The following is a 9,894-nucleotide window of genomic DNA, read 5'->3' on the forward strand; positions in this document are numbered from 1 at the left end:
ACCTTTACAATTGCGGTCATTTCAGTTAGCATTTTCATTCTGCTTTGTTCACCAAAAAAAAAGACCTGGCTCTGAACAGCTCTRCATTCAGTAGCCATGATTGCTTTAAATGGGTGGGTGTCTCACTGGCCTCTACCTGGGGCCTCCAAATCACTAAGTCCGCCCCTTCACACACACACACACACACACGAATGAGTCTGTCTGGATGGCTCCTCATTAAAATAGTGGGATGGGTTTAAATTCAGAGTTTAGCCTGATGACGTAGCCTTGGAGTAGCGTCCGCGAGTCAAACGTTTTGGTACATATTGTTCACGGACGGTTCTGAAAACTGGAACTGGCATAATGTCAACAACTAGAAGAAAACGAGCTTTCCGCGCTTATTTGTAGCGAGTAGCCTACAACATAAAGAATTGGCTGTCACAAAGGGTTGGTCAAGCAAGCTCTGTTATGAATTATTGCTGACCAGGGTGCCTTCAATCMGTCACTGCAGCATTTAGTTTACAGCAACAAGGAACACTTTCAATTCTCCAGTATTCTATTCTCAGGTCTAATCCGAACCACCAAACCCACCTCCCACCAGTCTGATGTGGCAAGGAATCGGAATGGATGCATTTCCTGGACGGAGTAAAATATGACATCTCGGGTTGTTTTTATATCCGCGTTGCTGCTGTTGTGGTGTCACTGTCGCCATGCCTTGGGCTCCGGTGATTCTGGTACCGGGATAGTTCCGTCTCCAGACCGATCCGCCGACGGTGCTGACCTGCTCTCTGTGGGAACCATGGTGGACACACACTCCGCGATGTTACGTCAGGGAAACACAGACGAGGTTAGTCTGGTAGTTAATTAGATTTCAACCATGAATCTCAATATTTGTAACTCAATTTTCCTGACAGGCGCATCATGAAATTGCTATTTTTTCTTCAGAAAAAAATCTTGTTGATCTGATTTGCCACGTTTAGTGGTGTTGAGCAATAGCTGCACAACTGACTAACTATTCAAGTAGGCATGCGCATGTTGTATCTGTACTCGTGACCGTTGTTTGTGAGGGCAACCTTTTTGCTTTAAGTTCAATTTTATATTATTTTTCGAGTGTTTTAACTCCTTCTCTCATTTCCTTCATCTGCAGTGAAATAACAAATGACATCCWCCATATTGTTATATTTTACGTTAACATTTTATATTTTAGTCATTTAGCAGACGCGCTTACCCAGAGCYATTTACAGTAGTGAGTTCATTKATTTCATACTTTTTATTTTCTTCTCCGTACAAGTGTGTTCTGCTCAGTGCAGTAGATCATTGATGACGATGTATTTATTTGAAAGCTACCCCTCTCTTCCAGTGTGATGTAGTAATTAAGTATTTGTGTGTGTGTGTGTGTCTTTCAGTGTGACATTGTGATGAACCTGAGTGCTGCTGATCGCTGTGCGTTTGTGAAGGCCACTCCAGACTGTAGTATGGAAGACAGCTTCATCAACTACCTCAAGATGGCCTTCTGTCTACTACCACCCAACCTAACACCCCTCACTATCACACTCTGCGTAAGCACACTGTGTGCGCGGGCAAACCATTATTACATGCGTTATTACAGGCATTATACACAAATTTGTCATTAGCAAAGTGMTCTTAATCAGAATTACCTACATGCATTCAAATAAGGAATCTGAAGCAACCTCAATCGGGGCTAGTTTCATGAACATGAATAGAACCAGAAGCTGCCACTTCCCCTTGTTCTGAGTAGAGCTTCCTCAAACTGAGCCATGCAGTAAAACTCATGAATCAGGGTTTAATTGAGGATTTCTTCTCACAGTGCTGAGTTAGTCTGGGTTACTTACTCCCCATAGGCCCACACTGTATTCACCTCATAGGCTCAACACTGCACACTTTACATAGTGTTTACCCCATAAACCTAGTAGTATATACTAGTGATGTTTGGGGGAGAAAGAAACTCAATATCTGCTTGTCGATATGAAAGTTATTTTATAAACACTGATATTTCAGCCATGTCAGAAAACTAATCTAACTAATCTCTTTCCCCACCTCTCTACAGATTATCTGGTTGTTAATCTTGTTCATAGTTCTCGGACTGACTGCGTCAAAGTTGTAAGTTTCTCTCACATGTTCTGTTTCGAACATATCTTTACTGAACATGAGTTTTGTAACACTCTCTCGCTACCTGTACACTGGCTGTAAAGAGATGGGTATTGTTTGTAATTGTGTTCCGCTGACTGCAGCTACAACAGTGTTCTCTCCAGCAGTTCAAGTTGACGTGATCACATGGGCCTAGTCACTTGACCACTGGAGATAAGTGTGTCATGGTTAAGGTGTGTGTGTGTCRTTTGTTATCCTCTCAGGGAGATAAGAGTTGCAGTGTTTCTGTTCACCTCTTAACGTTTGTGATCTGGTCATGTGATTGATCACATGTTTCACAGACAAAGCAGATGTTCTTTGTGTTTGAACAGTGAAAGCAGAAGCAGTGGTATCAACCAATGAACAGAGCACTGTTTGATTGAAAGTAAACAGCACAGAAATATTTGGACAGTGTTTGGACTCTGTGAGGGCGTGTTCTATGTTAGCTATTGATTGGTTGAAGGTGTATCTTTGTGTTTATTCTCTCTGCAGCTTCTGTCCCAACCTCTCAGCCATCTCCTCCAGCCTTCGACTCACACACAACGTGGCTGTATCCTTCTATAGGCCTCTCCCTCTCTCACACAAACACACACACACACACAACATATTTTCATGCAGTTTGCTTTAAATGTGCTTAAATAATCACCATTGTTACACACAGACACACATACTCACGGACAAACTCTACTCCAGTACCAGAAGTGTTTTCCCTAAATGTGTCTGTCAGGGTGTGACGTTCCTGGCGCTAGGTAACGGAGCTCCAGATGTCTTCAGTGCCACTGTGGCCTTCTCCCGTCCACACACCGCTGGCCTGGCTATAGGAGCACTGTTTGGTACATGCACACACACACACATCCACACACACACTGCCTGGCTATAGGTGCACTGTTCGGTAAACACATACAAGAGTTTAATCCCTCGCTCCCTTCGTTCATAGGAGCGGGTATCTTTGTAACCACGGTGGTCGCCGGGTCTGTGTCATTGGTCAAACCCTTCACTGTGGCGTCCCGCCCCTTCCTGCGTGATGTCATCTTCTACATGGCTGCTGTCTTCTGGACCGTCGTCATACTCTACAGAGGAACTATATCACTGGGAGAGACACTAGGTACACACACACACACACACACAGACAGTTTGGTTAGAGTTGAATAAGAGTTGCGTGAGGGTTGCGGTATCCACATTCAACATTACCCTGGGAGCTAAACAACACCAGACGTTTCTCGATTGCTGGTTCATTCATCAGTCATGCCTCTGTTTCTGTCAAGCTTGAATCCAGGCAAAATATTACGGACATAGACACTGTGTTCCGTGTACTTCAGAAGGTAGGAGGACTAGTCACGCTGATGGTTGGGGTGGAATAAGTGTTTGTCTGTGTTTCTCTCTGTAGGTTACATGGGGCTGTATGTGGTGTATGTGGTAACAGTCATTGTGAGTGCCTACATCTACAGTCATCAGAAACACTCAGCAACTAGAAGTTCCGTCCAGAGCTCAACACACGCACCAGGTGACACACACACACACACACACACATATTATGTTCTTCTATCCACGTGGGGACCTAAACTGTATTATCCATTCAAAGTCCTATTTAGCCTAACCCTTAKSKRWAKRSRWMKCCAWAKCRYWAMRCRWAKCCRAAATMRWMKCCRWAKKTGTAGCCCTAACCCTAACCTAACCCCTAAGCTTAAAATAGCCTTTGTCCTCATGGGGATGTGGGAAATGTTCCCARGAGGGWGAATTTTCCTTGTTTTACTAACCTTGTGGGGACTTTGGGGGATTTTTAGGTCCCRACAAGTATAGCAGAACTAACACACCCATACACACACCTACACCCTGTGTCTGACAGTTGTATCTCTCTGCAGAGCTACAGACGTCTGAGTCAGACCAGGCTCCTCTTTTATCTAATGGCAGCATCCAGCAGGGCTATGGTAACAACCACAGTCACTGTGCACATTCCACTAAGTTATACCTCTGGGGTGTGCTACGAGAACCAATCCAGTCGAGTGTGTGTGTGTGTGCGTGTATAGACAGTGAGTACCGTCCCCTGCTCCCCTACTGTGAGTCGACCAGTTCCATCCTGCTGAATTCTCTAAACCCGGTGGACAGCAGGACCTGGAGGAGGAAGACCTGGCGCTGGAGGACTGTGAAAATACTGAAGGTGTGTGTGCATGAATGTATGTGTGCGATTTGCTGTTTGCAGATCTGAATGTGTGTCTTTGCACTTTTCATTTGCAGATCTGTAGGAATTAGGGTTAAGGGGAATGGACAAGGGTTGGAAACGGAGCTAGAGCTTGACAGGAGCATCAGTGTGTTTGAGTGCGAGTGGTTGCTGAGCTGAAGTTCCCCCCCATAGATGCCACTGGAGGTGCTGCTGCTGCTGACTGTTCCAGTGGTGGATCCTGACAAAGAAGACAGGAACTGGAGAAGACCATTAAACTGCCTCCACCTTATCACTGCGCCGCTGGTTTGTGTGCTCACCTTCAGCTCCGGAGAGTGTGAGTCTGCATGCCTGTGTGTGGTCAAAGAACCTTCATTTCTATTCCTCTCCAGAGGAAGTGTGTTAACTGACTGGATTGGTGTTCTCTCTCTCTCTCTATAGACGGTTTGTATCTGATCGAGGGTCAGTTTCCTGTCTGGGCGTTGACGTTGCTCTTTGGCCTCTTCCTCTCCGCCATAGTCTTCCTCACCACTTCTAACGACCAGCCCCCGGCATACCACTTAGTAAGACACACGGACTCATTCGTTCACTCTGTTTCTGCTAGGTGTTGTGGTGTTTGTATAATGTGTGTTTTTTTCAATAGGTGTTCTCTCTGCTGGGCTTTTTGGTGAGTGCGATGTGGATCAGTGCTGCGGCCTCGGAGGTGGTCAGTATCCTGCACATGCTCGGTGTGGTCCTTAGTCTGTCCAACAATTTACTGGGTCTCACACTGCTGGCCTGGGGAAATAGCATTGGGGGTGAGACACACACACACTGCGGTTACTGCGGCACTCACCTACTAAATATACAAAAGACAGACAGACTGCTTACTTATTGTAGTGTTGAATCTGTTTGTTTCGGTTCCTAGATTGTTTTTCTGACATCACCATCGCTCGCCAGGGCTACCCTCAGATGGCAATATCAGCCTGCTTTGGGGGAATCATCTTTAGTATCCTTTGTGTGTCTGCTGGATGTGTGTTTGTGCAAGTTAAAAGCGAGTGTGTGTGTGTGTGTGTCTGCTGGATGTGGGTTTGTGCAAGTTAAAAGCGAGTGTGTGTGTGTCTGCTGGATGTGTTTGTGCAAGTTAAAAGCGAGTGTGTGTGTGTGTCTGCTACGTGTAGGTCTATGCAGTCATTTGTGCATCATGTTTCTGCCCTTGACCATGTTCCTTTCAGACATGCTGATTGGAGTGGGCATTGGKTGTCTGATACAGATGTTTAACAACGAGCCAGTGGTGACGGTACGTCTGCTCTTAGCTTCAGTACCATTCACCTCATATATGAACAAAAATATAAACGCAACATGCAACAATTTCTAATATTTGACTTGAGTTCATACAGTTCATATGAGGAAATCAGTCAATTGAAATATATTCATTAGGCCCTAATCTATGGATTTCAAATGACTGGGAATACAGATATGCATCTGTTGGTCACAGATACCTTTAAAAAAACAGTCAGTATCTGGTGTGATCACCATTCGCCTCATGCAGCACGACACATCTCCTTCGTATAGAGTTGATCAGGCTGTTGATTGTGGAATGTTGTCCCACTCCTATTCAATGGCTGTGCGAAGTTGCTGGATATTGGCAGGAACTGGAACACGCTGTCGTACACACCGATCCAGAGCATCCCAAACATGCTCAATGGCTGACATGTCTGATGAGTATGCAGGCCATGGAAGAACTGGGACATTTTCAGCTTCCAGGAATTGTGTACAGATCCTTGGGACATGGAGCRGTGCATTATCATGCTGAAACATGAGCAGTGGAGGCTGCTGAGGGGAGAACGGCACATGGCCAGAAGGGAGCAAATMAATACCATTCCACTGATTCRGCACCAGTCATTACCACGAGCCCATTCCCCAATTTAAGGTAACACGAACCTCCTGTGAACATGAGGTGATGGCATGACAATGGGCCTCAGGATCTCGTCACAGTATCTCTGTGCATTCAAATGACCATCAATAAAATGCAATTGTGTTKATTGTCTGCCCATAKCATAACCCCACCATGGGGGACTCTGTTCACAATGTTGACATCAGCAAACCGCCATACACGTGGTCTGCGGTTGAGGCCGGTTGGCCAAATTCTCTAAAACGACAGAGGCGGCTTATGGTAGAGAAATTAACATTAAAGTCTCTGGCAACAGCTCTGGTGGACATTCCTGCAGTCAGCATGCCAATTGCACYCTCCCTCAAAACTTGAAATATCTGTGGCATTTCGGTTTGTGACAAAACTGCACATTTTAGTGGCCTTTTATTGTCCCCAGCACAAGGTGCACCGTGTAATGATCATGCTGTTTAATCAGATTCATGATATGCCGCACCTGTCAGGTGGATGGATTATCTTGGCAAAGGAGAAATGCTCACTAACAGGGATGTAAACAAATTTGTGCAAAAAAAATGTGAGCGAAATTAGTATGTATGAAAAAATGTTGGGATCTTTTATTTCAGCTCATGAAACATGGGACCAACACATTACATGTTGCATTTATTTTTGTTAAATTCTTGTTCAGTGTATATATACACAGTACCAGTCAAACGTTTGGACACACCTACACATTTAAGGGTTTTTCATTCATTTGACTATTTTCTACATTGTAGAATAATAGAGAAGACATCAAAACTAGGAAATAACACATATGGAATCATGTAGATTCTTCAAAGTATCCACCCTTTGCCTTGATGACAGTTTTGCACACTCTTGGAATTCTCTCAACCAGCTTCACCTGGAATGCTTTTCCAARAGTCTAGAAGGATTTTCCACATATGCTGAGCAGTTGTTGGCTGCTTTTCATTCACTCTTCGGTCCAACTCATCGCAAACCATTTCAATTGGGTTGAGGTCGGGTGATTGTGGAGGCCAGGTCATCTGATGCAGCACTCCATCACTCTCCTTGGTCAAATAACCCTTACACAGCCTGTAGGTGTGTTGGGTCATTGTCCTGTTAAAAAAACAAATGATAGTCACACTAAGGTCAAACCAGATGGGATGGCGTATCGCTGCAGAATGCTGTGGTAGCCATGCTGGTTAAATGTGCCTTGAATTCTAAATTAATCACTGACAGTGTCACCAGCAAAGCACCCCCACACCATCACACCTCCTCCATGCTTCACGGTGGGAACCACACATTCGTAGATCATCCGTTCACCTACTGCGTCTCTCAAAGACACAGTCTTTCGAACCTAAAATCGAAAATATGGACTCATCAGACCAAATGACAGATTTCCACCTGTCTACAGTCTCCTCTGAACAGTTGATGTTGAGATATGTCTGTTACTTGAACTCTGAAGCATTTATTTGGGCTGCAATTTCTGAGGCTGGTAACTAATGAACTTGTCCTCTGCAGCAGAGGTAWCTCTGAGTCTTCCTTTCCTGTGGCTGTCCTCATGAGAGCCAGTTTCATCATAGCACTTGATGGTTTTTGCGACTGCACTTGAAGAAACGTTCAAAGTTCTTGAAATTTTCCAGATTGTCTGACCTTCATGTCTGAAAGTAATGATGGACTGTTGTTTCTCTTTGCTTATTTGAGCTGTTATAGCCATAATATGGACTTGGTATTTTACCAAATAGGCTTATCTTCTGTATACCACCTCTACCTTGTCACAACACAACTGTTTGGCTCAAATGCCTTAAGGAAAGTAAGAAATTCCACTTTTAAGAAGGCACTACCTGTTAATTGAAAAGCTGGTTGACAGAATGCCAAGTTTGCAAAGCTGTCATCAAGGCAAAGTGTGTCTACTTTAAAAAATCTCAAATATAAAATATATTGTGATTTGTTTTACACTTTTTTTGGTTACTACACGATTCCATGTGTTATTTCATAGTTTTGATGTCTTCTCTATTATTCTACGATGTAGAAAATAATACAAATAAAGAAAAACCCTTGAATGAGTAAGTGTGTCCAAACTTTTGACTGGTACTGTATATAAGCTGTTTGTAACTGTCTGAAATAAGCATTTTTGTAGAGAGGTTGTGACCAGAGAAATGTCTGTCTGAAGTGCATAGAATTGGACTGGTACTCTCCTCTTGCAACAGCTTGATTTTATTTGTGTGTCAAAATGTGCCAAAGAAGGTTAGTTTCTAATTTATTTTCTCTAACCCCCACCCCTCTACACCATCCAGTTGGAACCAGAGGGTTTGTTGACCTGGGTTCTAGCAGGTTCTCTGGGTCTCTCTCTGGTCTTCTCCTTCATCCTAGTTCCTCTGCGTTGTTTCCACCTGGGCCGGGCCTATGGAATCTTCCTCCTGCTCTTCTATGCAGTCTTCCTCCTGGTTGCGCTGCTCACAGAGTTCGGCTTTATCCACACCTGAAGCCTGTACGAGATGGTTTGGACCAGTCTGGTAGAGCCACCTGTGAATACTGACCAGACAGTTCGAGACCTGAGAGACTTTCCTCTTCCTGGGAGAGATGGAGTCACAGCCAATCACACTGTGCCTTAACGGAGTTGGAACCAATCAGACTGMGATTTAACTTTTGTCTGTTTGCACTGACTATATTTTTATATTTAGATCGCCATTAGCTGTTACATGAGGACCAGCTACTCTTACTGGGGTCCACACAAAACAATTACACACATATACAGAAATGACAGTAACACACAGTTTTAAAGTAACCCATGTACTGACAAGGAGTAAAAAAACAAAAAAAAGATGCAGTAGCACTTTAAGGGAATTTTCTCCTTTAAATCAATGTGAATGTAGTGTCTCCTTAGTGAGAAACACTGTCTGGAATGGTTGATGTGAGTCAATTGTATAAAATGTGCTCTCTTGCGGGKCTCCCGAGTGACACAGTGGTCTAAGCCACTGCATCGCAGTGCTACCTGTGCCACTAGAGATTCTGGGTTCGAGTCCAGGTTCTTTCGCGGTCGGCCACAACCCGGGAGACCCATGGGGTGGCGCACAATTGGCAGGGATGTCCTTGTCCCATCGCGCACCAGTGCCTCCTGTGGCGGGCCGGGCGCAGTGCACGCTGACACGGTTGCCAGGTGTACAGTGTTTCCTCTGACACATTGGTGTGTCTGGCTTCCGGGTTAAGTGGGCATTGTGTCAAGAAACAGTGCAGTTTGGTTGGGTTGTGTTTCGGAGGACGCACTGTTCTCGACCTTCGCCTCTACCGAGTCCGTACGGGAGTTGCAGCGATGAGACAAGACTAACTACCAATTGGGAAAATATACATTTTTTTTTTTAAATAAAATGCTCTTTGCAACACATTATTGATCCTTTCGATTTCCTAATGAATTTGAAATATGGCTTAGAAACATATAGTTCCAACTTCTGAGTAAGGGAACCAATCGTGAAAGCAAGGCGCAGCTATTTAAATAATTTGAAGCTGGCCCTAAACAAGCTACTTTATGCAGTTGCATCAAACAATGTTATACATTTTTATCAAGAAATTTTATTATTTTACTACTACAGATGTACGATACCTATAGAGGTAGTACATTATCGTCCCTGATAGATATTTGCAGGTGAAATTTTTGCATATAAAAAGCACCTTTGGTGCGTTAAAGAAGGTGATATCAGGGTAAAAAGCACTTATGCATAGACGTATATGTCTAGGTTCTGAG

The 9,894-nt window shown here is 44.1% G+C and overlaps 1 protein-coding gene across 2 annotated transcripts; it reads left to right on the top strand.

Moving 5' to 3' along the window:
* The first annotated feature begins 100 nt into the window (after positions 1-100).
* On the top strand, positions 101-9,537 carry slc8b1 (solute carrier family 8 member B1). 2 transcript variants are annotated; one of them, XM_024002547.2, is made up of 15 exons: positions 102-826; positions 1,386-1,538; positions 2,048-2,100; positions 2,620-2,677; positions 2,855-2,960; positions 3,065-3,232; positions 3,515-3,631; positions 3,990-4,055; positions 4,155-4,285; positions 4,481-4,622; positions 4,727-4,848; positions 4,929-5,082; positions 5,193-5,273; positions 5,500-5,564; positions 8,450-9,537. In XM_024002547.2, the coding sequence occupies exons 1-15, from the start codon at positions 632-634 to the stop codon at positions 8,636-8,638; spliced, it is 1,800 nt and encodes a 599-aa protein (XP_023858315.1). In that variant the 5' UTR covers positions 102-631; the 3' UTR covers positions 8,639-9,537. The 2 variants fall into 2 exon arrangements, with proteins under 2 accessions (XP_023858314.1, XP_023858315.1); XM_024002546.2 differs by having other exon boundaries at positions 101-826; positions 3,990-4,285.
* The last annotated feature ends 357 nt before the right edge of the window (positions 9,538-9,894 follow it).

Source organism: Salvelinus sp. IW2-2015, linkage group LG15 (assembly GCF_002910315.2).
Source record: "Salvelinus sp. IW2-2015 linkage group LG15, ASM291031v2, whole genome shotgun sequence".
Taxonomy (NCBI): Eukaryota; Metazoa; Chordata; class Actinopteri; order Salmoniformes; family Salmonidae; genus Salvelinus; species Salvelinus sp. IW2-2015.